The following is a 27,503-nucleotide window of genomic DNA, read 5'->3' on the forward strand; positions in this document are numbered from 1 at the left end:
CTGTGCACTGCCTTCGGAGGTTGGTGCATCGCGACGATGCCTTTTATTTTATTCCAAAGGAGGGGCAAATGCTATCCTATATGGTCACCGCGGGTATGTTCCAAGCGATGAAAACGACACTGAAGTAGCGCGCGGGTAGAAAAAAAAAATTGGAGGACGCTTAAGCTTCGCCTTCAAGAGTGGGACGCGACAGCGTTCCCGTCGACCCGCCAAGGGGTATAAGACAATGCGCTACGGCACAGCGATCACTTACGATGCGCCCCGCATCGGACTTAGCGCCCACCTATCACGCGGTGAGCGTCGAGCAACGCAGCGTTCGGCGCGGCAACGAAACGTGCGCCTGAGCGAACGAAACGAACCAAAGAACTCGGTGTCTCGGAGGGGAAACGATCTACGCCAGCCAAACGTCGTGATCGGCACGGGCAGAGAGATAGATAGTAATCTAAACCGGGAGCACGGCGAAGCGTCGTCAGGGGAGAGGGAGTCCGGCGACGCGCCTGGCAGCGGTCCCAATGCACGCGCGGCGCGCCTCCTGTCGGGGCAGCGCCGTACATTGAGAGGAGGGGGTCTTCTGTGTTTGCCGCAGGATGGCTCTGCGTGTGCGGAAAGAGCAGAAGAAATGCAGCGGAAACGCACTTCGCAACTCATGTAATTGTGACTTCTGTACGTTACATGTTCATAATTACCGATATACACCGCAGTATAACTTTCCACGGCTCGTTTCGAAGGCAACACCGCATTCACTAGAGGCGCGTTTGCACCGCTTGGAAGCATCGAACTCGTGGCTGAGTGGTAGCGTCTCCGTCTCACACTCCGGAGACCCTGGTTCGATTCCCACCGGGCCAATCTTGGAAGTTGCTTTTTATTTATGAAGCGCCTGCCGTGATTTATCGCTCACGGTCAACGCCGCCGACGCCGACACCCGACGCCGACGACACCGGCTTTTCTGCGACACGAGCTCCTTAACGCTATCGCGTTAAAAGACGACAATGACGTCGCGTTGATTGCTCTTACAAAGTGCTTTTATGCGTCCTCTACACCGGATTTCCTGTCTCCTACTAGGCCGTGACAATATTTCGCCATCAAGGGGGGGGGTGAAATCGGCCTGAAAAGAGTGGCGATATGTGCCCAAAGTCCAGCAAAGGGTTAAGTTGCTGCTTGGAATACCAAGCTCTCCCTGCTGCTTGTATGAAGCAATTATCGTATCGTATGACATAAATTATCTCGAAACCAATCGGGTGTAGCGGTTGTCAGCAGCTGCGACAGCTCCTCTTCTCGTGTGGCACGGGTGCAAGAGAAGGCAGGGTGGGCATAGAAACGCATTGCAGACCACCGTTGGCCATTTTTCGTCCCGAATGTAAGGTATTATATTTGTTCTAATTCACTCGCCGGATAACGCCACAAGGGAAAGTGAAATTAATTCTGGATAGGAAATTTCTTGCGCATTGGGCACTGATATTGGGCTTCAAGGAAGATGCTATGAATCTGGTACACGGAGAAGGTGCTGATGTTGTTATCTTTGAATCTGAGAAGTGCATGCTGTAGGTTTGTGTATCGCAGTTTGCTACGCGTGGGTGAGGTATTCACTGTTTTTTTTTATTGACACATCTAGAGAGGCGCCTGAAGCGCATCATTTAACAGCGCTCCACCGTGGCTCAGCGTACTGTAGCGAGTATCACTTGTGCACTGGCACAGGTGTTACGCGAGCCTAGTTGAATTGATAAGCCTCATTAAAATTCTTCTGCCGTTAAAAAAGTTGAAGCCTCATTTCTGTCTGCTTTCTATCACGAAAGAGTTAAAACCATGCAAGGTTGAGAGCATCGCCATCACAATTGACTGGCCCTTATCTTTGCGAACTCTTTTTGTGTACGACCAGTTTCGTGAATCGGCAGTAAACAGACGCTTCTACACTCTAAGAACAGTTTACACCGTTTGGAGTGCCCCTTCTGCCACACAACGATAATCGTCATCTGCCTTGATGCGTTTCCTTTCTGTAACGCTGCGAGCCCAGTACTTTCCAGTAACGAACGGCACGCGCGTTATCAGCATGATAGCATTTCCTGTCGGCAAAGCTATCATGCTGATAACGCGCGTGCCGTTCGTTACTTGAAAGTACCGGGCTCGCAGCGTTAAAGAAAGGAAACGCATCAATGCAGATGACGATTATCGTTGTGTGGCAAAAGGGGCACTCCAAAGGGTGTAAACTTTTCTTAGAGTGTAAGCTTGAGGAAACATGAGCGATAGATTACGCCTATGAATGGCTGTACTGCTCCTTCGTTTCATAGCCGGCTGTTTCTTTCACCTTGTTGAGCCAAAGAAAAGCATTGGTGCGTGTGCGTGTGTGTGCGCTAGTTGGCACGCTGTTCACGGGTCGGTGACAGAGCAAGCGGCGAAGCTGGGCTCGGAGCCCACATTCATTCTCACCCCACTCGGTGGATTCGTATTCGCCCGGCTCTCAGCAGTTGCGCCTCTTACTCCCGTCACATTTGACTACAGATTAATGCGTTGCCGATGACTAGCATCAATTTGTTAGCCTACGAAATCATTAACTACGTAGTGGTGGAGCCCGTGAGACAAGCTCAAGTATTACCTAAGTCTAACTTCACTTTGGACACTCTGCCAACCATATCGAGGAACAAGAACGTAGTGCCGTTTGCGGTTCGTGTGGCGCTCTCTTCCGGCGCAGTCACGCAGCTCTCTGCGAAAAGGTACGCCACGCACACCAATGATTTGCATGCGTTTGTGCCGATCCCTTCGTTACAACACATATGTATTCAACCGCGTTCTTGAGGTATAGTGTTGCCATACGCAAACCTGCCGCAAAATGTACTTGCATTTTTTTCAGCGCCTAAAGTAAGAAGAGGTATGGTTCTCGTGGCCGTAGGCAACGAGAGTAAAGTTTCACCTAACCAACACTCGCTGAGGCGTGTGGCGATGCCTTCACAGTTGGGGGCGGCTGCTCGCTTGCCCCGCACTCGGCACATCGAGCGGCGCCTCGTTCACCGACGCCCTCGGGCAGCGCACACAAAAGCAGGATCAAAGAAATAACGCACGGAGATGTTAACAAAATAAGTTTAATGAACAATCGACAGTCAGTTTCTACTTACAAGTGTCAGCATGACACCGGCAGCAATGCGAGAATGTGAGGGAATAAATAGACGGCGGGGCAACAAAAGAAAAAGAAAATTATTTTCTCCGCAGAGACAACGAGCAAGGACAACCACGTAGTGCTACACATCTATTCATGCACATTCGGGAGGGCGGCTCACAACGCTCCTCATTAGAAAGATAATGGTTCCAACTCAACGAATAAAGCTGTGAACTTCGCTCTGGCCTGATCTGTCTCGCCGCTAACAAACCTGTCACCCGGGAAAAGTCCACTGCATTTTTCCTTCTTTATCTTTTCACAACCTACTCGAGCGCGACTCCAGTTTCGAGCAAGGAACGATCAGCTCGTGAGAGATTAACCTTATGCGCGACCGAATGACGAGAGAGAAAAGGATTAAGACCTCGGCAACGAGCAACGGAAAGCGTTTCCGCCTCGGTCCTTCCCAAAGTTGTCTGCTATTTATTGCATGTAGTCACCAGTGCTGCCTGCCAGCAACAGGTGACGAAGTGCAAGAATAACCCATGTTGCCACTCTCCAAGTAACCAAACAATTCCTTTATTTCCTACAGAAAGTGCACTGAACGTGGATGGCACGACTAGCTTCAAAAGCCCCAAGTTTATTGCGCGTTACAGGTTTGTAGAAATACTCGCGGCTGAGCAAAGTCGCGTAGCTGTTGTACCCGTGGAAAGAAATAAAAAGTTTAGGTGCTTTGTTGTTTAGGATGACGCATTAGGCAAAAACAGAACTCGTTACCTTTTTTTTTTCTCTTTGTTTCGCTTCAGAGCTTCTGTGACTTGGGCCACTCGCCTGAGACAGATTCGACAAGTGCTCCATTCGATTGCTTGACTCGCTAGCCCGCTGGATTCGCAATAACAGGGATGCAGCGTATTCGGCTTTTCTGTCCGGTTGCAGTGAACACGGGGAGGGCGTGTGGGAGCGCACGAGCGCGCGTGGATTGTCCTTGGGATTATCGGAGGATGCGCGCTCGATGTGTCTCGGCATTACCGCGCGCAGATAAGGAAAATCGACGACTCCCGCGAGCGGGCTCTGAGCGGGATACACTACTGAGACGGCGATACCACCACGGACACAGCGATTGACAAGAACGGGACTCTGTCGTTCGGGCCACCCACCAAAACTCTTTTCACTCTGTTCCTGTTTTCCCTCCCTTTCTCATCAAATAAGTGCCGCGAAAGTAGGCGTGGTCACAGAAATGCTGGCATCTGTTTCCCGACACTCAATTTCCAGCCCGGAACGTGCGTCGTTTTTTTTTTAATTTCTTTCTTGGCGATCACGGGGCCAAACTGGCGTCCAAACGCGCTTCGTTGGCGACAGCACCCCGCGCTCTGCACACGCGGTCTGCCTGCCACCTGCTCGGTTCCAGTCACTTGCTTGCCAGAAGGGAACGTGTGGCACACGCGCGCTGGGGTTCCTTGTTGCGGGCGTCGAGAAAAGACAGTTTACGATTGCAGTTAAACAGTTGATGTATAAACGCCAACCCTGCCAACAAGAAATTGATGAATGAGGGGAGTTCTTTTGTTGGTTCTACGATTAACACTTGCCACATTTACCATCTGTTGATGCAGCATTGCAGGAAGGGCAGAAGAAGGAACATTTAATAATTCAGGTGCCGGTTTGATGCAGTGCAATACTAATTGGCGATTAAAGATTCTTGTCAGATTTCACGTTGTTATTGCGATCAAATGTGCTAGCTAAGATTGCAGGGGTTTATTTTTTCTCTTGCGTTGAGTTCTTGGTAATCGTTTGTCGCTGCAGCTCGAACGCATACAAAAACGACCTGCCGTAGCATTGTCACCATCATCTTTGCTGGGCGGCTTTCGGCGTGCAATAACGGTGGTGGCCCAAGCGGACGAAAGCCCTCTCGCGCAACACAAGGAGGAGAAGAATGCAATTCCTTTCACGAGCGCTGTTCATTGCTCTAGTTGATATGTACACTCGCGGGGCGGGGTAATAAAGGTGGTCCAACAACTATATATTGTACACCATGTGTCTTTAGATATGCACACAAGAAATTAAAAATACATATTTATATATGCAATATCAAGCGCTTTTCAGTATTTACAAAGCATGACAAGCTCATTACGAATTCTAATTAGTCAAATCGCTCCGTTTATTGTTGTCGAATTTTTACTCCTCTCTTCCTAGCTTGTGTCTCTTGTGACGAGAGCGTCGCCAATCTAGAAGAACGCGCTTCGAATAATTGTGAGAGATGGGCGTTCCACGTTACGCTGCCGTGGAGACGAAGAAGCTGACTTCCGAGTCACGGGGGCTTTTTAGAAGCGCGAGAACGAGAAGTAACGCGAGAATCGCGCATTCATCGCCATTCGCGGGTATCTCGCTTGTAGCACTGTTGGAACCACGGGGCATCGCCGAACCAGAATAACAGGCTCGTCTGCAGCCAGCTTTGTCGTCTGCAGCGCCGGCGACACATGGCGTCGGTATGTCGGAAAAGCACCCTTCACAGGAGGCGCTTTAGAAGGATTTCATGATTTTTTTATATGCTCGCTACACCAAAGTACATTATCTCCGATGTTTTGGTTCGCGTTCTCACCACCAATCTTATTACACGAGCGGGCTTTTAGTGACACGATGGACTTTTCAGAAAAAGAAAGCTGCGTCATCCTTCTCCCAGGCGCCCTAGGCAGGTGCGCGTGACTGCACATGCACACTGACAGATATGTTGCTTGAGCGTAGGCATGTAGCAAATAAAATGCTGCGACAGCGTTTCGAGATTCCCTGTACGTTTGGAGCGGCGTCTCAGATAAGGGAGTATACGCGGTCTTGCATGTACTTGTGCTTTTTTTTCTTTGTTCTTATCTGGAAAATTTGTTATAGGTGTGGATTAATTTCTGCGGAAAATGGGGAAAGAAATCCTGTTAAAAAGATTCCATAAGGGTTAGGTAGGTTTCTTGTTGCAATTTTTTTTTCACGTCCCGGAGTTCCTAGAGTTGAGTCTTTGTCCATGTAAGACGGCCTTCAGAGAAGTTCCTCCGAGAAGGATTCCTGCAAAATAAAATAATGAAATCAAAATACGGAAAAACGAAAGTGAGACGAGCATACAATTCACAATCAATCAATCAGTCAGTCAATCAATGTCACTGTGGCCATTAAGTTTCATACTAAAGTTAGAGGAAGTCTGGCTCTGCGGTCATGCAGACAGCACGCATGGATTTGTCTAATTTCTGTGCCTGTAACTTCAGAGGCTTCTGTGGGGTGAAAGCCTTACATCTGTTGCAAGGTCGCGTTGTGAGGTACAGAAAATATTATTTGACCAAGGAAGGCGACAAGAGAACCAAAGCATGTCCCGCCGTGTATAAGAAATGATTAATGATTAGCAAAGTTTTTAATGATTGTTTAGTGATTTGGGTAAGGTGGATTCGGGTGTATTCAGAAGGAATAAGGTGGACTAAGGTGCATGAAAGTTGAATAAATGGATTAAGAAGCATTAGAAAGGATTAGAATGGATTGAGGCAATTAGGATGTATTAAGGTTATTAAGGAAGATTAATGCACATTATCGTGGTATAAAATAGATCAAAGTGGATTAAGGTCGATTAAGGTGGATCAGCTTGGATTGAGGTGGAATAGGGCATTAAGGATGATTACGTTGGATTAAGATTAATTATAGTAGGCTTTACAAGGCTTCCGCTTTCGCGTCTCTTAGGCGGTAGCTAAGCAACCTGGGATCTTTTTTTATGTTTTGATATTTTCGGAGCAATTATATTTTTCTAACGTGCCAAGGCATAATTGTTGATGGATGGATGGATGGATGGATGGATGGATGGATGGATGGATGGATGGATGGATGGATGGATGGATGGATGGATTGATGGATGGATGGATGGATGGATGGATGGATGGATGGATGGATGGATGGATGGATGGATGGATGGATACAACTTTCTTGTACGTCCGGCAAGGTTTAACGCGACTTGGGCTCAGGTCTCCCACGGGGGAACGTCAAGGCCCTGCCTCAACGCCGCCTCACGTGCTTGCTGGACTGCCCACGTCTGGATTCCGAGGTCCGAGCTGCGCAAAGCGGCGGCCCACCTCGACGACAGGGTCTCCGGAGTAACTGCCATCCCTTCTATAACCACATTGCACTCCCACAGCATGTGTTTGATGTTACTGGTCCTTCCTGGCACAATTTGCACGTGTCGTCCTGATGCTTATCTGGGAAGATACGTTTCAGACGGAATGGATTAGGGAAGGTGTTCGTCTGGAGTTGTCGCCAGGCGACGGCCTGCCTCCTGTTCAATTTGGGACTCGGCGGTGGGTATATCCTTCTGGCGTTCAAATATGCATTGGTCATGTCGTTGTATCTGGTGAGCCTGTCCCGTTCTGCTCGAGAAGCGTTCGCTATCGTGCGAGAGGCGTTTCCCTGTTCGGCGCGGCGGGTCATGTCTCGCGCCGTCCGGTGCGCCGTCTCGTTTAGGTTCGGGAGCGCGTCGCCTTCCGTGGTGACGAGCGCGGGGAACCATATGATACTCAAGCTCGCAGTTTTGGATCTGCCCGCTTTGGCCAGAATGGACAGGGCTTCCTTGGAAATTCGACCTTTGGCGTAATTCTTTACTGCCGTTTGCGAGTCACTACTACGACTCCGCATTCCTGTTCTGTGAGGGCCAGCGCAATCGCTACTTCCTCCGCTATTTCCGAGCGTTTGGTGGATACACTGCACGTAGTTCTGATTTCTGACTCTGCGCCTATGACTGCGTCTATGACTCTGTGTCTATGACTCTGGGTCTATGGCTCTGCGTCTATGTTGAGAGTCGCTGAAATTATGAGGCAATATCATTCTTTGGAATGGTCGTAGAGATGCGTGCCATGCTGGCTAAACCGCCTTGATTGCCCGCGCCAGTAGCGACACTGTGCTTCGAACGGTGCGCCGGCGCCAATGCTCCAGCGCTGTTCCGGGGGCTCTGCAGGCGGCTCGGTTTCGTGGTAAAAGTAGACCAAACGCAGCTGCTGGTATATATGCACCGACTCGGAATGGTGAAAGCAAGATAGGTCGTTCAATCGCAGCATCTTGACTCTGCGTATATGCGCCCGTGACTAACCATAGCCTGTGCCTGGGCGTCTTGTTCACATATTTAACCACATCGACCTTACACAACGTCGAGCTAGACGACAGCGCTTACATGTTTCGCATGGCCTACTTAGGTGCTTCACACGCGTGTTTAGTCTCTCGAGTGGTCATACCTGCGCATGAACGCAAGGTGCCGTGTTAGAGAACGCGGAAATCGATAGGACAGGCGCCTACTAGAACCGCGCCCCACTGCAAGTGCTTCATGCTAACAACCAAACAAAGAACACGACAACGACCAAGTGTTGTCACAGAGCACGTAGACAGTTAGGCACTAGGAGACCACAATAGTGCAATCAGGACGTTCCGTAATTCCGCAGTGTTCGTGGTATTCCTCCTTAAATACTGTCGTACGAAAAGGCGATCCATATTTTGGTATCGCAAAGCATCCTTGCGATTTTCTCATGTCTTCCATAAAAATTTTAATTGTTACTAACAATAATTAGAAGTATACGCACAGAAGTATGCGCCTAGCGTATACTTCCGTGCGCTTAGTTGTGTGCAGTGCGGATCCCGAAAATTGTAAATACTCCGCCAGCTGGCCCCGTAGTTCAGCGCAAGTGTGGAGGAAAATGGTGCCTTTTTCCCTCTCATCCACCAGGCAGAACAAATGAAGATTAAGCATCCGGGTTCTACATGTCTTGCAGTGAATTCACTTCTCAATCGCAGCACAATAATTGCTGTTTCAGCAGTGCTGGATTCCAAAGTATGGCTACCGTGCCTGGCTTACAGATTCCCATTTGAACTCGAAAAGGCAATAACGCAAAAGCAGAAAGAAACAAAGCTCGAGGAGTCGACAAGTTTCGTTTTGTTGTTTTCGGCGCGCGCTGCATACATTTGGGAGCTGGATAGCGAGTAGCCCAGCATCGAAGTAAATGTGAGAAGCTCGAAATTGGTATAAAAGTGAATGTTAATATTGATCAGTGGTTTACCAAGTCATGCAACAAATAAAATTCGTCTGTTGGCAGAAAACACCATTATATATATTCATTCCACGGTAAATGATTCCCGCGTAAAAAAAAAAAAGAAGCGGCACATGTCCGTAAATATGAGTAAGGGCACAGAACTCTTATTCGCTAGTGCAAGACCTCCTCGCTCGTACACAAATACACTCTAGTTTTCTCATTCTTACAAGAAATTATCGTTATGAATGCTGTTACCAACTTTCCTTTTCGTTATCTGTCATACGCATCTCGCGAGTGCTCTGCTTCTTCTAAAGAAACGGTGCCGAAGGTGACCCCTGTCCCAGGATCTGCCACCGTTGCTTACTGCGTTGTAGCCACCGCTCGTCTCCTCCTTCGTCGGCCGCGACAAACCTCTGCGTGACTCGGGAGTGGATCGCACATTGGTGACACGCTGCGTCGTCCCGCTGCTCAGGTGGCGGGTTCGACTGCCGGCGGCGCTTCAATGGGGAAGAATTGCGACAACGCTGGCGCGTGCTTAGATGTCAGTGCACGTTTAAGATCCTGCGCAGGTAATCAAGACTAAGTCAAAGCTCTTCACTACGATGTCTCGTATAGCTACAGTGTTGTCTTGGAAAGCTAGACCCCACGAATGATTTCCCTGCAGTGATTCCTAATTTAATCACGAGCCTTGGACAGAGTTGGGATACTTTCATATATGAGCTCCGCCAGATTTTCAATGACCAAAATGCACACATGCTGGGATGTTTGGGACAAGAAAGTCGACGACACGGCGAATCGCACACCACCTTCATCAAGGGCAGGCTTGTCCCGCGTCCACACCACCAAGTCACCAAGTGAGAGGATCGATCAGTTCTTTCCCGTATTGTCGAGTAATCTCTCGTGTCACTTGTTGCCCTTCCCTGTCCACTTGTCACGCCTGGTGCACTGTCACCGTTCCTTCGTTCCAGATGCTGTGAAAACGTGTTGCAGGGCTAATAGGTTTCTAATAGCTTGCAAACGAAGGTCAAGGAACATGAAGGATACATCAATACAATGTTGTAATCCTCGTCTTGATGACTCTTTTGCGTACTTCACGTTTTTCGGCAGCGTTCGGAATTCTGAAGCCCACCGACTACTCCGACCTGACGTAGCGCAGCTGCGAAATCTAGACCAAATAAAGAAAAACCCTGCAACTCGATTAATGTGCACTCTCCTCTTCTCCCTCAAGCTATTGTCACGACACACCGCATCAACGCGGATAGTAGTTCATCTGCGCCAACGCCTCGTGTGTTCAGCCGAGCGAAATCGCACAATATGTTTACAACTGCCTGGCAGTGAGGTTCTTTGCACCTGGACGCGTGTTCGCTTCGCCAGGTTGTGCGACCAGATCCTCAGAATCGTGTTCCTCTCGGTTCCTGTTAGGGTTTTCTTTTTTTGTGCTTCTTGCGGGGCAATGTTTGCGTAAGCTTCCCGTTTGAAGCCCTTCGCTCAACGTGTGCCGCGGAACGGCCACTTCAGCTCCGGAGCGGAATTTTGTTGTTTGGTTGTTCTCTAACGAAAAGGAGCAACCAATTCTGGATGATCCGCGCCAAGATTTCTGTTAGCTTTGTGTGCGCTGTCTAGCTTCCTCATTAATTTATATCCTCAGCATCGGGTGCGTCGTATTTCTTGCTCTGGTAGATTCCATAGGGAAAGGGCCGTTTCGCATTATAAACAATTGCGTGTACCATCAACGAAGTGTCTTTCATGGACCTTTTGCAAAGTGTCAGTATGGCATGTGGATCATTAGGCTACCTCCATTCGAGCCTGTAAGTGCGGTGCATGCGTTCTTTCCAACTGGAGTAAGCCCTATGCCTGCCCTTTTGCGCAAGCTCGATGACCCCCGTCTGCTGATTTGTCGCCACCTACTCAAGCAGCATCCAGACCAATGCGTCGCAAATGGAATGTTCCCACCCCGTGTTCGCGGTCGAGTGCAACTACTTAAGCTGAGGGCTGGCTGCGTGAACGTGTGCGAACGTTTATACAGACAAGGACGTGTGGCCAGTCCATCGCGTATGCCTTCCGGTTTCTGGGAGACGCTTCAGCACGTGATATAGGAGTGCGCCGCTTTCAGTGCGCGGCGCATGTCGCTAGTGAAGGACTATAATTTCCTTCGCCTGCGGTGCGCGACACTCGACGAATGTTTGCACTCCAGTGGCTGTGCGTCTCGACGCGATCAGGCTCATCGCGCTCTCCTTACTTTTCTAGAATTAATTGGAAGCTCAAACTCAGACACTATTTCTTCTATTTAATATTCTTTAGTAGCGTGATCTGCAGTGGCCGGACCTACTGCGTGTGACATGTACTGTGTGTGTTGTGCTTAATTCTTTGAGATTTGTCGCCTTGCTCTTTCTTTCCGGATCCATATATCCTTCTCGATATCTTCCATTTCTATGTTTCTGTCTACTTTGTGATGAGTAGGCAGGCGTTGTGCCCCTTCCGGTGGCCTGCTTGCCCCTCGCTTCACCTTTACGGTCAATTTTATGTATGTTTTCTAAACAAGTGATAACAACAATAATGATGGTGCTGTAACCATACTGACCTGCGGGCTGAAGGACGATCGGTCGTCGTCGCCGCGCCGTAGCAGCTCTTGCGGCGCGCTGCGCTTTCCCAGGTCCTTGAGGATCTTGTCGTTGGCCTGGATCTTGTTCTTGATGCTGCGCTCGATGATGTCCTGCATCATTTTGTCACGCAGCACGTCCAGCGGCGAGACGATGGACAGCGACGGCATGTGATCCCGGTTGTGCATGCTCAGCGACGGCATGGGACCCGCGCGGCTGCGCAGCGAGAGCGGGCCCCGCTTCCACAGGTCGGACAGGTCCAGGCCGCCGGGCTTGCCGCCCACGCGCGCCCCCAGCGCCGCCTCGCCCACGAGCAGCGCCAGCACCAGCCACGGGCACGCCGGGTGCATCGCCTCCTGCGGCACGAGTGCGCGTGAGCGGCTGGGCCCTGGTCTGTGTCTTACTAATACAAAAAGAAGGGCGCGGGAATCGTGTAATTTTCACCAGGCGATACAGAAACTTGCGGGCAATTTCACAGCGGGAAGTGTACGTATGTAAATGATCATCCGTCTTGCGTAAAGCAACAGTAATTAAAGTGACAATAACAAAAGAAACACATCGGAATTAGGCAAGCACGATAGAAAATAAAGAAAATAATCAAAATTGCTAGCTGTTGCCTGCTGTTTTCACATTGGCACGATAGGCAATGCCTCGCCCAACTGTAGCGATTGCGACGAGGTGACAGAACATATTATCTTCTGCTGCTGTTCTTTTCACGATGAAGTACAGATCTTGCGTGCAATTTTGAACCGAATGGACGTCGGAGCGCTTATGAAAGAAAAAAAAAATATTGGGACCATGTAATCAGGCGTGGCCCGCATAAAGCCACGAGAGCGGTACTCAGAGGCACACGATTATTGTCACCTATCCGTCACGGGTCCTGTGAACAACGCTTGTGGGAGAAAGGCGCCACTAAGCGATCGCGAAAGTTCACAGCATCGTGTTTTCAATACTTGAAACGTCAATTAAGAAGTAAATTTCATTTGTATCCCTTTAAGGACGTCTGATGCAGCCCAGCACCTCAGACAGCTAGCCCAGTGTTTGACATTAAGAGAATGGCACACACGCTTGAGTTTAGTGGCCACCGTTTGCATTCCATAAGAAAGCGGACGCCAAAGACCTGAAATATTATAGACCGATCAGCTTACTGTCCGTTGCCGACAAAGTATTTACTACTGTAATCGCAAATAGAATCAGGAACACCTTAGACTTCTGTCAACCAAAGGACCAGGCAGGATTCCGTAAAGGCTACTCAACAATAGACCATATTCACACTATCAATCAGGTGATAGAGAAATGCGCGGAATATAACCAACCCTTATATATAGCTTTCATTGATTACGAAAAAGCGTTTGATTCAGTCGAAACCTCAGCAGTCATGGAGGCATTACGGAATCAGGGTGTAGATGAGCCATATGTAAAAATACTGAAATATATATATAGCGGCTCCCCAGCCACCGTAGTCCTCCATAAAGAAAGCAACAAAATCCCAATAAAGAAAGAAGGCGTCAGGCCGGGAGATACGATCTCTCCAATGCTATTCACAGCGTGTTTACAGGAGGTATTCAGAGACCTGGAGTGAGAAGAATTGGCGACAAGAGTTAATGGAGAACACCTTAGTAACTTGCGATTCGCTGATGATGATATTGCCTTGCTTAGTAACATCAGGATACCAATTGAAATGCATGCTCACTCACCTGGAGAGGCAAAGAAGAAGGGTGGGTCTAAAAATTATTCTGTAGAAAACTAAAGTAATGTTTAACAGTCTCGGAAGAGAACAGCAGTTTACGATAGGTAGCGAGGCACTGGAAGGGGTAAGGGAATACATCTACTTAGGGCAGGTAGTGACGACGGATCCGTATCATGAGACTGAAATAATCAGAAGAATAAGGATGGGCTGGGGTGCGTTTGGCAGGAATTCTCAGATCGATCATGAACAGGAGTCTGCCATTATCCCTCAAGAGAAAAGTGTATAACAGCTGTGTCTTACCAGTACTCACGTACGGGGCAGAAACCTGGAGGCTTACGAAAAGGGTTCTACTTAAATTTAGGACGACGCAACGGGCTATGTAAAGAAGAATGATGGGTTTAACTTTAAGGGATAAGAAAAGAGCAGATTGGGTGAGGGAACAAACGCGAGTAAATGACGTCATAGTTGAAATCAAGAAAAAGAAATGGGACTGGGCAGGACATTTAATGAGGAGGGAAGATAACCGATGGTCATTAAGGGTTACAGACTGGATTCCAAGGGAAGGGAAGCGTAGCAGAGGGCGGCAGAAAGTTAGGTGGACGGATGAGATTCAGAAATTTGCAGGGACAACATGGCCACAATTAGTCCATGGCAGGGGTTGGAGAAGTATGGGAGAGGCCGTTGCCCTGCAGTGGGCGTAACCAGGCTGATGATGATGACGATTTGCATTCACTCGGCCCTTTCGAATGCAACTCGTACTTCTAGCACAGCTTCTAGCTTAACATTTATGAAAAGCAACTTGTGTCTGCCATCTTTATCACTGCGCCAAAGGCTTTTCGCTTATCCCTATTTCATAAAGTATTTCATAATCACATCCTCAGCAGTGAGCTCATTCGAGCACCTACTGTTAAGAATGGCCTGCCGGGGTGGCAACATGCCAGTTTTCGCAGCCAGCCGCAGCTGCGAGCGTGACGAGCTTCCCCGAAGATACCATGGACGCCTTCAACGCCTGCCGCGGTGACTTGTAGGGACCGCGAGGTGGCCCGTCAACAACCCCTCGGCACCGCATGACTAAACGCGATCAGCTATATTTAGTGAAATCGCCAACGCCTTCACGGTTCGACTGAAGCCAGGGGATTTCCTGGAAGGAGATGCCTTACGGTGCATTTTCACGGGCCTTTGAAGACGCCAGACAATGGGCAGCGGCGGAGGTCACTGTGCGAGGTTCGCTCTGGAATTTAGAGGCGGCGGCTGGGGTCGGGCGTGACCAATTGGCTACTGGGACGCAGGACAATGGACACCACGACGACTCCGCTGCAAAGTTCGTCTGCCCTCGGAGGGGGCACTGAAACCTGTGTGTGAGTGTGTCTGTGTAAACCGTCCCGCAGAGAGGCCGCTTGATTACGATGCCGTCGAACGTTTTGCCTCACCTAGGGATCTAGGGAACACGAAGTGTTTAAAAACAGCTGTTGGTCGGCTGCTAAGGTGTGCTCGTCGTCGTGCTCTGTGCTCGTCAATGTACTCGTGAGCTGTGTGCTCGTTTGCTGTATGCTTCGTCTTGCGAGCTCCATTTGGGAGTCACGCTAGACTGTGTAAATGTATCTCTTGTTTAAAATGTAAATACTGCAAATATATCCTGCTCGCCTAGTCCTGTCGCCCCAAGTTGCTCCGATCGTCCTACAAGCCCGACTCCAAATCTTACACTACTTACCTGTCATCTCGAGTTGATCACCGCAATAAAGTAAGGGGCACTTTTTTTTCGCAAACAGGTTTTTATATTCATTTACTTCACATACAACGAACGGCTGAAAGCACCTTCGTCAGCAAGTTGCCACATATACCAATTCCAGAAAGATCCCGAAGGATCCCAAAGCGCCACGTAGTATCGTTCGCCTTTTCCATATTAAGGAATACAGATATGACAAACTGTGTGAGAATAAAGGCTTCCCGGATGTACATTTCCATGCGATGAAGCTGGTCTGTCGTCGATCTACCTTCCCTGAAACCGCATCGGTATGGGTGTTGGTATTGGTATGGACCATTATTGGGAGCTACCTGTCTGACAGAACGTTTCGTGTTAGAGTAAGCGATGTGCAATCTCGATCATTCATACAGGAGACAGGTGTACCACAGGGTGGAGTGCTGAGCTGTACGTTCTCTATTGTTAAAATGAACTCCTTACATACCATCATATCTCGCACAGCCTTTTGCTCGGTTTATGTAGAGGATGTACAGATAGCTTTTAGGTCGTGCAATCTTAGCATCTGCGAGAGACAGCTACAGCTTGGCCTAAACAAACTCTTAAAGTGGTCAGAAGAAAATGGTTTTAAATTTAACCCTCTAAAAGCCAGATGTGCTCTCTTCTCAAACTTGAGAGGCATGTCACCAGAACCCGCTATTTGACCTTAACGGAGAACGACTATCGATCAGTTTTGAACACAAATTTTTAGGCATTATTTTGGACACAAAACTTAATTTTATTCCCCTTGAAATATCTTAAAGCGAAGTGCCTCAGTTCTATGAACCTGCTTAAGTTACTTTCTCAAAGAAACTGGCGCAGTGACAGGAGGTATTTGCTTGGCCTGTATACGATCCTGACAGTGGAGTTTCCCGGCGACGGCCGCGCCACCTGTAGCGTTGAAAGCGCAACTCTGGTACTGATACAACTTCAGTCGACGGCGTAGTGGCGCACGTGTTGTTGTTATGACCGCGTGTGATTTGAAACTTCTGAACCACGTGCGCCACCGCCCTGCGGGTAAACGTTCTCATACCGCTGTTTTACGATGACAAATGTGCAAGACATCGAAAACTTCCCAGGAAAAAATAGCGTGGGGACGGCGGTACTGCTGCGTCAAAGGCTGTAACAGCCGTGCAGGGCTGCCTGCTCTCCGACTCCAGATTTCCTGGCCGGCCGTGGTTTTGTGCTCGCGCTTCCTTCCTGGAGGATCGTACTAGAAAGCATTGTAGTCAGTAGTCTGAAGTTTTTGGTCGAGAAAGTCTTGCCGAGCAGCCGACTTACATATTTTTGAAAATTCTCCTATCTTTTAGAGCTATTCATTTTGCTGTGTACGAGGCATACTGCGCGGTGGCTGTAGGTGTTCTGGCTTGCGTGAGTCGCTCAGCTCTTCCCGCTGTGTGGCTCTGTTTGGGTTCAGATTGCCGGATACGGTCACCCGAGTCTTGGCGGCAGGAGCGGCCCAAGCTTGGTCGTGCCGGTGCCTCGGCAGTTGTAAACAAAGTACTGCGGTTGCTTGTCTAATAGCAGTCTAATAAAAATTTTCTGCAAGTTGTTTACAAGAGCCTTTTAGTAATTTTAAAAGATATGGCGCCTATCATCCCTGGCTAATGAGGCTTTGCAAGCGTGTCAAAACAGCACCACGGGTCTGCGGCACGGGTGTACGGTAACTCAAAAGGTTGGATAAGAACACCTACGGTTTCGTTAGTAGCAATTGCTACGAACGGGTGGATGTCTGATTTTCCCTTATTTAATTACTTATCTCCACCTTGCCGGTTTCCGCAGAACTATTACGTCAAACTCTTGCCTTTGCTTCGTGTTGCCGACAAATTCGACTTCGCCCTGCCATCTGCAAGCCGCCTGGTTAGCTCAGATGGTAGTTGCCCCGGAAAGGCGGTGGCCCCGGGTTCGAGTCCCGGACCAGGACGATTTTTTCTTGAACTTTGAGGATTTTCTTTTGAGCAACCCGTTTAGGTTTCCTTTGTAGCACGAACGGGTGGATGTCTGATTTTCCCTTCTTTACCTGCCCCTAACGCTTAATAAGCTCAGCCATGCCTGCACACTCAACTGAGCTGCTTGATCACAGCATAATGTGATAGTTGAGTGTACTCAGGCTACAGATACGCTGCAGTTGTGTTTGCCTTGGTGGAAGTGACACTTCTCATGATTCAGTTCTCATGAGATGACTAATAAAAAAATCGGGCCCCTCGGTTAACCCCCTTTCTTCTTGTTTACTTTGCCAGCACAGTCACACCGGTGACTTCTTTCACCCTGTGTACGTGCCCGGCAGCGTAGAACTTTTCCCCTTTACGACGAATGTCAGGGCGTATCCGACCGTCTAATTTTAAGGTTGGTCTGAAACCTTACAGCAAAACTTGCGCCATTTCTTCGTTTCAAAACAAGCATGAACTAGCGATCACATCGGCAGATCCGCGTGGGCAGCGTGAGTAGCGCGGTCCGTCAGTCACGGCCGGTCTCTAGGAGAGCGAGCGCGCGCTCCCCTCGAGACCGGCCGTGCGTCACTGTGTCAGTTTTGACGGAAGGTGCCGCAAGAGGCGCTGACGATCGCTGCTCGGTCGCGCCGCCTGGGCAGCCTTGTACGATCACGCCTCGACTACGGAGCCGTGGTGTACCAATCCGCATCGGACAGTACTATCAACATTCTCGACCCAGTCCAAAATCTAGATATACGGCTGGCCACAGGCGCATTTAGGGCAAGTCCTGTGGAAAGTCTCTATGTCGAGGCGAACGAATGGTCCTTACAGCTACGCAGAACATACCTAAGCTGCTCCTACATTTTAAAATGTAAATCGTATAACGAATATCCATGTTACCCAACTGTACTTGACTTGTCTTCTGCAAGACTTCACCGTAACCGCCCATCTTTTCGACCTCCTCTGTCTGTGCGCTTATAACCATCGGCTAATGAAACCGGTATTCAACATCGAGAAACAGTCCTAATGACGCCCACTAACCTTGCATCACCTTGGGAACGGCAGACTATCCAGTGTGACATGTCTTTCGTCGCAATAACAAAACATGCGCCTAAGGATTCGCAATTTCTCGAACTCCAGGCGAAGTGCTCGTGCCGTCATTTTCAGCGTCCGGTGCATTAAATCCAAACACTAGCATTTTCACAGCGAAAGCATACGCCATCCTCTCTGCTGTGAAACATGTAAAACAAACAGGTATAACAAAGGCTGTCATATTCACAGATTCATTAAGCGTTGTTAGTGGCATATCAAGTCTGCGAAAACACAAGAACTCTATCCTTAATGAAGTCTACAATCTTCTATGCTCAGCATACATGTCGAACCAAATAATTGTTCTTGGTTGGGTGCCTGGCCATAGAGGCCTAGAGGGCAACGTAGCTGCTGATGAAAGGGGTACATCTGTAGCTTTTTGTGATGCAAACATTAATATACCTGTACCGTACACAGACCTTAAGTCATTTTTACGTTATAAACTACGGAAATATTGGCAGAGGCAATGGGACACTCAGGTATCCAACAAACTGCACCTAATGAAGACAAAAATAGGGAACTGGATCTCTGAGAAAAGAACAAGACACTAGGAAGCTCTGCTCTGTAGATTAAGAAATGGGCACACCTGTAGCACTCACTCGTATATTCTGACTGGAACTAACCCTTCGACATGCACTAGGTGTTGCAGTAGCCTTGCGGTCCTTCATGTTCTCGTTCAGTGCCCATTATTAGAAGAGAAAAGAAAAAAGTTTTTACCTTTCTTATACCGTCATAATATACTTTTGCACCCAGTCTTCTTTTTAGGCTATGACCCTCTATTTAATTTTAAATCAGTACTCAAATTCTTAGAGGAAACGAATACCACAGAAACCATTTGGCCAGGCTATTTGTAGCACAGCCTCTGCTTAGAGGCTGTAGCTGCAATAAAGTCATTTAAAGAGCACATGCCTCGCAGTCCTTGCGCCGAAGGGCTCCGCAAAGGCTGCTATAATGAATGCTATAAATGAACGTGTTCTAGTATCTAATCCTTCACAACGTATTTTTATAACCATAGCACTCACTTTTCGTGGACATTACTTTAATAGAAACATATTTTACACCATTTACAGCGAATATTTTAGGCCAATATATAGCCATTTGATTTCCACCATATTCAACTATTCTCATTGCCATTCATCCCCAATTGTCGTGGCGCTCTTTGGCCATTTCTGGCCCTTGCGCCAAAAAACAATATCCATCAATCATGGAACCACCTTCCTGATGATATCGCGTCAATCGAAGACAGTGCACTTTTCCGCCGAGCCTTGTGTGCTTTTTTTTTTTCAACTGGGACCATGCACATGGCCAAACGCACTGTACTTGCGCAAGCGCTGTCGCGACGTATTTTGCTTTTGTGCAGTTGAGATGTCGCTAGTTTTATATAATTTGAATGTCGTTCTTGTTCTTGTTGTTTGAGTTCTTTATGATTACGTCCACTGCACATGTCACTCGCATTATATAAACTGGTAGCAATCGTTGCTGTTGTTTTTCGCATGCACCTCACTCCTCTCTATAATGCTTGGCGCTTGAGGGCATGTGAAATAAAAGATGGCAAGGCTTAGCTTGGTTAAGCCAAGAATGCGTTGCATATTGCGCGAGTTGGGGCCCAGCCTTTCATCCGGCTGTCGTGACGTCACGTGACGTGGTTGCGCTAAAGGTCAATGGTGGCTGCCCGGCCGCGCCCAAGGGCTGAACTGAGTGATTGCAATATGCAACGCATAAAAATAGAAGCAACTTAATAACAAACATAGCAAACTTAAAAGAGAATAGACCCACATATGAGACGCGCAGCAATGAACAATGGCTCATACCCTCAATGGTGGCTGCCCGGCCGCGCCCAAGGGCTGAACTGAGTGATTGCAATATGCAACGCATAATAAACTGCACCCGTCACCTGGCCTTCCCCGAAGTCATGGAACAGTGCTGCTGCGTCACTTAGGCCGGGGCATTGCATACTCATGCAGTGGTGAGTATGCTAACCCGATACCGCCGAATTAAATGCCTGTGGTGACATATATACTGCAGGCCTCGTTCTTTGAAAATTAAAGGCTTGCCCTGCGCACCACTCTCAACCAGCAGGTGATACAGCGTTGAGAAGTTTCAATACACACAGCAATAAACCTTCGGTTGAAGTTCAGCGCACGTGTTTGGTTTAGTGTCCGCCCATGCCTCAACAGGTGCGCTGCCGTTGAAGTGGCGAGCATCCGGGAGAACGCGCGCCGCCAGAGCGAGAAGCCGAATGTTGACGCCGCGCGGGACACCCGCAAATGAAACCACACGAAAGGCTGCAGCGCAGACGTGGCGTTTGACGGCGACAAATACTTCGCCGTGCATTTTATGTGGAAGTTTGTGTCTGACCACTTGTCAGCACACATTTCTTTTTTGTGACGAAAGCCTTAAATTGCTCGTTACAATGGCTCATACCCGAAAAGAGCGGCATCTGTTACAGTGATACAAAAAAGTAGACGAGTGGTACAAAAAAAATCATCATCAGCAATGGCTCATACCCGAAAAGAGCGGCGTCTGTTACAGTGATACAAAAAAGTAGACGAGTGGTACAAAAAATATCATCATCAGCAATGGCTCGTACCCGAAAAAAAAAAAACGTAGTCAGGAATGGCTCATACCCACGTAAGCAAGCAAAGATGCAACATGAATGAAGAATCGTAAAAAAGAACGAAGGATGAAAAGTACAAAGAAAGAAAAAAACGAACGAAAGAACCTTTAAATAGTGCATTAGGTGCTCGCACCTGTCGAGAGGAGATCGACCAACAGCGCAATACATACAGGCTGCGAGGCACTGGAAGTCGTAAGGGTATACACCTACTTGGGGCAGGTAGTGATGGCGGATCCGGATCATGAGACGGAAATAATTAGGAGAATAAGAATGGGCTGGGGTGCGTTTGGCAGGCATTCTCAGATCATGAACAGCAGGTTGCCATTATCGCTCAAGAGAAAAGTATATAATAGCTGTGTCTTACTAGTACTCACCTACGGGGCAGAAACCTGGAGGCTTACGAAAAGAGTTCTACTCAAATTGAGGACGACGCAACGAGCTATGGAAAGACGAATGATAGGTGTAACGTTAAGGGATAAGAAAAGAGCAGATTGGGTGAGGGAACAAACTCGAGTTAATGACATCTTAGTTGAAATCAAGAAAAAGAAATGGGCATGGGAAGGACATGTAATGAGGAGGGAAGATAACCGATGGTCATTAAGGGTTACGGACTGGATCCCAGGGGAAGGGAAGCGTAGCATAGGGCGGCCGAAAGTTAGGTGGGCGGATGAGATTAAGAAGTTTGCAGGGACGGCGTGGCCACAATTAGTACATGACCGGGGCTGTTGGAGAAATATGGGAGAGGCCTTTGCCCTGCAGTGGGCGTAACCAGGGTGATGATGATGATGATGACAGCTCGTTATGCCTTGCAAGTCTGAGCCCTGCGATCGAATGGCTTATTACAATGTCTGCAGCAGGCTTTCGCCTTCACGTGTTACAGGAGTGTAACATGCTGCTGACTTTTTAAGTTGTAGTCTGTAATGCTTCTGGTGCCAACCATATCTCCTTTCCTAAAGGGGCCCTGCTGCACTTTTTGAGCAATGAAAATGATATCATGCCAAACACGATACAAGCCAAATGTTACTCACTCCAACGAAGCAAGGAACGTATACTATAATGTAGCTGTAAATATCGCCCAGGCTTTCCTGTGTGAGGAATGTTTTCACGCGTTCAGCTGCAACATTTCTCGTTAACCTTTCGCTCCGCGCTCGCCCGCCTTCAATTTTTACGTCTCCCAATTTACCCCTAATTTGGTGCAGCGGCGAACGCCTGCTGGTCACGACGGAAGGTTGACTGCGGCGCAAACGCTTACGCAACACGAACGTGCCAACAGGCGTCGACGTTGAATGTGCGAGATTCGAGGGATGGCTCCACGGATGCTCTTTCCGGCAAGCAGCGTCTCTCTTCGCGTAGGTCACCTCCGCGTGGTGCATTAGCCCGACTACCGCCGAATAAACGAGCCGTTTGCCGAGCGGCTTCAGCAGAAGCCGCATGAGAAAGTCTGGCTGGCATAAGCCAATCACAGGCCCAGCTGTTTTCGCACGACCATGGTTCTTGCAGGAGAAAAGAGCACCACACACAACTCGAGCGCTGTCAATCAACTTGGGGTTTATGGACGAACCTGAAGAACGGTGGGAAGCTATGAAGATAGCCACAAGAAGAAAAGGCTGTGGGGCGCCGAGAGAGGCACGAGCTACGGCCGTTCAGGAGCTAACGCAATCTACGGGATAACACGGGCGTATACTCTATGGAAGCTATCGCAAACGAAAAGCAATACTATCGAGCCCAGTGTCGCAGCCTTTAACAATGTTTCGTTGGTGTGTAGGGCTGATCGCCATTACAAAATATCGATCGTGACGTCTTACTTTCGCGTGGACCGCTCTGCGAACTCGGATCCGAGTTGGTCTACTTTCACAGCGCGTAATTTTAACAAAAGTAAATTTTTACTGCGCGTTTGTCGGCGCATATCTCGAAACCGGTGCTACCCTCAGTATTCACTGCAAGTGAATGTGCTTTGCAAGCTAGCCGGCTACAACTCGTAAATTCCTATATGAATTCTTGTACGAGTAATGTCCGCCCGATGACGTGCAAATTTTGCCTGCCAGTTTCGCCAACGGCCGTCATCTTTTCCTGGAGCGCCGCCGCAAACCTCTAGCCACGGCGTCACTTCGTCGCCATTGTAACTAAACGGCCTCGTCGTGATTGGGACTGAATGAGTTTACGAAGCAGGCTTTGTGCCGCAACACGACACCGCCAACCGGGTCGGCCGCGAGCGGGGGAGTTGTCGCGGGAACGTCGTCGGGGACCCCTTCCCACGCGCCGACCAAGACGCAGGACAATGGCTACTTGGACGCGCTACCCAGGTCAGCTCCGAGTTCTACGAAGCCCCTCTGACGTCGGCTTCGGACCGTGCAGCTGTGTGTGTTTGTGTGTGTGTGTGTGTGTGTGTGTGTGCGTGTGTGTGTGTGTGTGTGCGTGTGTGTGTGGTCGTGTGAGTGTGTAAGGCCCAAACAATGAAACGTTCCTTTCCTTCGAGCGCTTCCTAACCTTTCATGAGGCCTCCTTACAGCGAAGGACCGATGGAGGAATCAAGTGTACTCTGAAAGCTCCCTTCACCCGTCCTCACGTAAGGAGCGGTTGCCTCACGCCTGGGTTCGAGATTATCTCTAAAAAGCTTTACGCGAACACCATTATTCAATACAAAGTGTTGTATCGTGGCACAATCTTTAAATTGAAGAGCTAATAAAGAGAAGTGTAGACGCTTTCTTCTAGTTTTGTTTACTGAACTTAAAAAAAGTAGCGCATTACAGTACAAAACTTGATATGCTCCATCAACGCTGGCACGCCGGCGTCGTGCAACGCCTAGCAACGCCTAGTAACGCCTAGCAACGCTTTCGTGCCGCACGCGTGACTGAATTGAACATGCCTGGCAAGACGTACCGTGCTCGCGCTTCTCCGCAGGTGGGCGACAGTGCGCATGCGCAAGCAAACGTCACGTGGTTAAGGAGTGAGGTGAAGCGCTCGTTAAGGGCCAGGAGTGGCGTAAGGACGCATGAAGGTAGCTTTGGAGCTACCTTATGCTGTGGAAGCACCAAGGAATCCTTCACTGAGAGCCCCTCAGTAAGGAAGCTTTCAGAGCGACATAAGGTAGCCTCACCGCAATGAAGGCTTCCTTACTGAGGTAAGGAAGATTTCATTGCTTGGCCCTTAGACGTGCCGGAGAGAGGCGGCGTGTGTACAATGACTGGACGAACCTTTCCGTCCACTTGGAATCAAGGGGGACCGAGTGTTTCTAAACCGCTGTTGTGCGGATGCTCGACACTTTTTTTAAGCAGTCATGTTAGACTGAGACACTCTCTCAAGCAGTCGTGTTACTGACGTACTTTCTCTCGCAGTCATGCTAGACTGATAAACTGCATGTATATACTGTAAATAAACCCATATTCCTCGTTCTCGATGAGAAGCAGCCTTTCCCTTCATCACCGTCCTCAGCGTGGATAAGTTGGATGACGGCATCGGCCAGCTACCTTCTAATTCATGCTCCACTCCAATCTTGACAACGGCGACTAGTCTATTGTCACAGAAATAACGGGCTCAGCATTTTGGTCCAACATTCCGGCTTTCCGTAAACTGTGTAATACAATCAGAAAAAAAAGACAAACACATGAAAGGGCAGATCATCGTTATCGGGCGCAATCTGTTATGAAACGGTATGCGAATTCAAGTCAGAGTTCCTCTTCAAAGTACTTTGTAGCACGTCCCGAATTCCGAATGCAGGTACAGAAAACGTGCTCATATAAGCCCCGTATGCTGACCGCCAAACTATTGCGACTAAGCGCACCTCTGTTCATCGTAATAATAAGAAAAAAGAGAGAATATCTGAGTAGAACCTGAACATGCGATGTCGGCTCATGGTCATCTCAAAAGCACGCCGCCCTCTTTTGGAATAGTGCATTATAATCAACAGCTTCTTTGAGTTACCTAATTTTCTATGATTCAATCATTCCGTTTGTGCACTGGTGAGCACCTATCCTTGGCCACTCTTACAGAATGGGTATGTGGGGCGTAAGGCATGTGCAAGTTATGACCTTTGCGGGGCATAAACTTAACCGTCGTATGATATTGCGCGTTTGATAGGATGAGAGTAAAAATAGTCGTACACATTGGCATTAGTTGTATAGCTTCACGCGGACTCCAACATTTGCGTTGGATCTGCATAATATACACCACAAGAAATTAATATTTTCCATCAAGCAGTATCTTTTCAGACAACGATGTTATCATGTAAAATTAGAGCACAAATTATCGGTACTAGTATTCTGATTATTTTTTACTTGCGCTAATTCATATTGCTACACACTACCGTAGTCTAGCATGAACACAAATACTATGCAAAAACAAACAGAGCCTCAAACGGACACCAGCAGAAAGCAAGCGCTGAAACGTTGTTTTCTGGAAATATTTGCTCGAGTGAACAAGTTCGAAATTGATGGCAAAAAATAGATTCCACTCCCGTAGACCCAAAACACACCTGAAACGAACCTGATTTGAAGCTGAATCTTCACCCAAACCATGATCAAAGTCACGCTACTGGCATATTCCTGGACACGAGGCCGTGGATTTGATTTCCGGCCACTGCAAGCGCATGTCTTTGCCGGAGCGGAATGCGAAAGAGCTTACCAAGGTATAGAGGGAGAGAGAAAAGCAGGGAGGTTAACCAGGCTGAGCCCGGTAGCCGATGATGCACTGGGGAAGGGGAAAGGGGACTGAAAGAGGAGAAGGAAAAAAGAAGCTCACAACGTCCACTGTTACAAACACAAGCGTTCATCGCTAAGTCACTCACAGGTGGTCATACAGGATGGTGTATTTCAAGAAACGCACCAGCGCCTTTGTGGCCTTGAACATAGCTGACGCACGAGGCTACGGGTCCGCAATTTCCTGTGCAAAGGAATGGTCGTCTAAGTGCCCCAAAGCTATCCGAAGGGCATTCCTCTGGTCCTCGTATGTGGGGCAGCCACATAGGAGATGTTTGGTCGTTTCTACGACACCACATGTGCTACAATCGGGACTGTGCTCTATTCAAACTAGGAATGTCTACGCGTCTTGCGAAAGAAACTCCTACTCGCGGGCGGCACAGTAGCGTTTATTCCCGTCGGTTACAAGCAGTTAAAAGTAACAATGTCATTCGCGGGTCCATGGCATATAGGCGCCGGTTGGTGAACTCCGGTGTGTTCCATTTCCTTGGAGCAGTAATATAGGCAAGACCGCTGAGGTTCCACGCTGCATCCGTTCTCGACAATGGGATCGTGGTGCTTTCACATTCATCACATGGGCAGCTTTGTCGGCAGTTTCATTGCCAATAATGTGGCAGTGCCCAGGTGGCCACTGAAATACACTGTCGTGGCCTCTGTCCACCGCTTTATGGTAGCGTAATCGTATCGCTGCTACCAATTGGTCATGTGGGCTGCAGCGTAAAGCTGATGGAGTGATTGCACAGCTACCTTTCAGTCACAGAATATAGCCAGCTGATTTGGTTATTGTTGCTGCACACACACACACACACACACACACACACACAAACACACACACACACATACACACACACACATATATATATATATATATATATATATATATATATATATATATATATATAGAGAGAGAGAGAGAGAGAGAGCACTACTGAGGGCGGTAAGTTCGGATCCTGTCGATGTTGTGAAGTGGCTGATCCTGAACTTCTTACAAGGTAGAAACCCAGGTCCTTAGAGCCCATCTGGAGCCACTCGCTATACTTACTCTTCCTAAACTTAAACCAAGACATCCGACGGCGAGCCATTATTTTGAGGAAAGCCAGATCAGAGATGCAAGTGGCATTGATTTTCCGCGAAAAGAAATGAATGAAAAATAACTTTGTTTTTCTCATGAAAAGCGTGCAGCTGTATGCGGGCTCTCGAGCCCACAAATGTCAGCGCGCGCGTCCCAACGGTTCCTGATGTTTTCTCAGAGGCGGTGCCATGCCGAGACCGAAGATCACAAAGGACATTGAATCCGATTGCGAGCCGCCTTTGAGCCGTTCGCTTCCCCCCCCGAACATGTATGACCGGCGGAGAAAGGAATGTGCCTTCGCATGTTCCCCTTTCTGTGGCGTCCTTTTGTCGATGGCGTCTTCGTAAATGCGACAGCTGGCGGCGCGGGACGCTTTCTGTTCCACGGCGGGTGACTGGACGACAGAAAGGCTCGGCCACTTTCTGTGCAGAGCTCGACCGTGTCCCGGAAGAATTCTTGGCCCTTCAATTCTACTGTATACAGTGCGGCGCGCATTTGAAGACGACTTTCTTTACTCGCTCTCGAGAGATGGTTCCTTTATCTGTGCACCGCAATGGGATATGGACTACACCTCGAGCCTCAAGAGAACCACTGCAAGAGGATGTGTTGAACGATAAACGCTGTTTGAAATTAAATAGGCACTTGCAAAGGACGGCTGTTTCCTTGCAGAGCTTGTCGTTCGTGCAAAAGATTTCTTCTCCTTCTTTACTTTTTTTTCGCCCCTTCACAGTACAGCTAAATGAGCTGAGGTTTCAGGTTACGCACGGAAATGTGTGAAAATAGCTCGCTCTATTTTGTTGCAGCGAGCAGCTCCAAGAACTGTTTCTGAAATGTCGAGGCAGGCTGGGGAAAATACGAGGCTGTTAATGCGGCATCAGTACACTTTTCCGCAGAAGTTAGTAGGCGACAATGAAGCTGGTGTACAGTCAAGACCGCGTCAAATCAAGCAGAATTA

The 27,503-nt window shown here is 48.5% G+C and overlaps 1 protein-coding gene across 4 annotated transcripts in view; it reads right to left on the bottom strand.

The window, feature by feature from the left end:
• Positions 1-3,056: 3,056 nt before the first annotated feature.
• Positions 3,057-27,503, bottom strand: part of Dh44 (diuretic hormone 44) — a 411,787-nt gene continuing 387,340 nt past the window's right edge. For 3 of the 4 annotated variants that reach the window (XM_065434630.2, XM_070539302.1, XM_065434628.2), the window contains exons 2-3: positions 11,699-12,073; positions 3,057-6,133 (exon numbers count right to left, since the gene is read on the bottom strand). In XM_065434630.2, coding sequence (XP_065290702.2) covers positions 6,107-6,133; positions 11,699-12,067 — 396 coding nt within the window. In that variant the 5' untranslated portion in view covers positions 12,068-12,073 and the 3' untranslated portion in view covers positions 3,057-6,106. Of the gene's footprint in view, positions 6,134-11,698; positions 12,074-12,161; positions 12,387-27,503 lie in introns of those variants that run through there. The other variant, XM_070539303.1, reaches the window with a different exon arrangement.

Source organism: Dermacentor albipictus, chromosome 5, assembly GCF_038994185.2.
Source record: "Dermacentor albipictus isolate Rhodes 1998 colony chromosome 5, USDA_Dalb.pri_finalv2, whole genome shotgun sequence".
NCBI lineage: Eukaryota > Metazoa > Arthropoda > Arachnida > Ixodida > Ixodidae > Dermacentor > Dermacentor albipictus.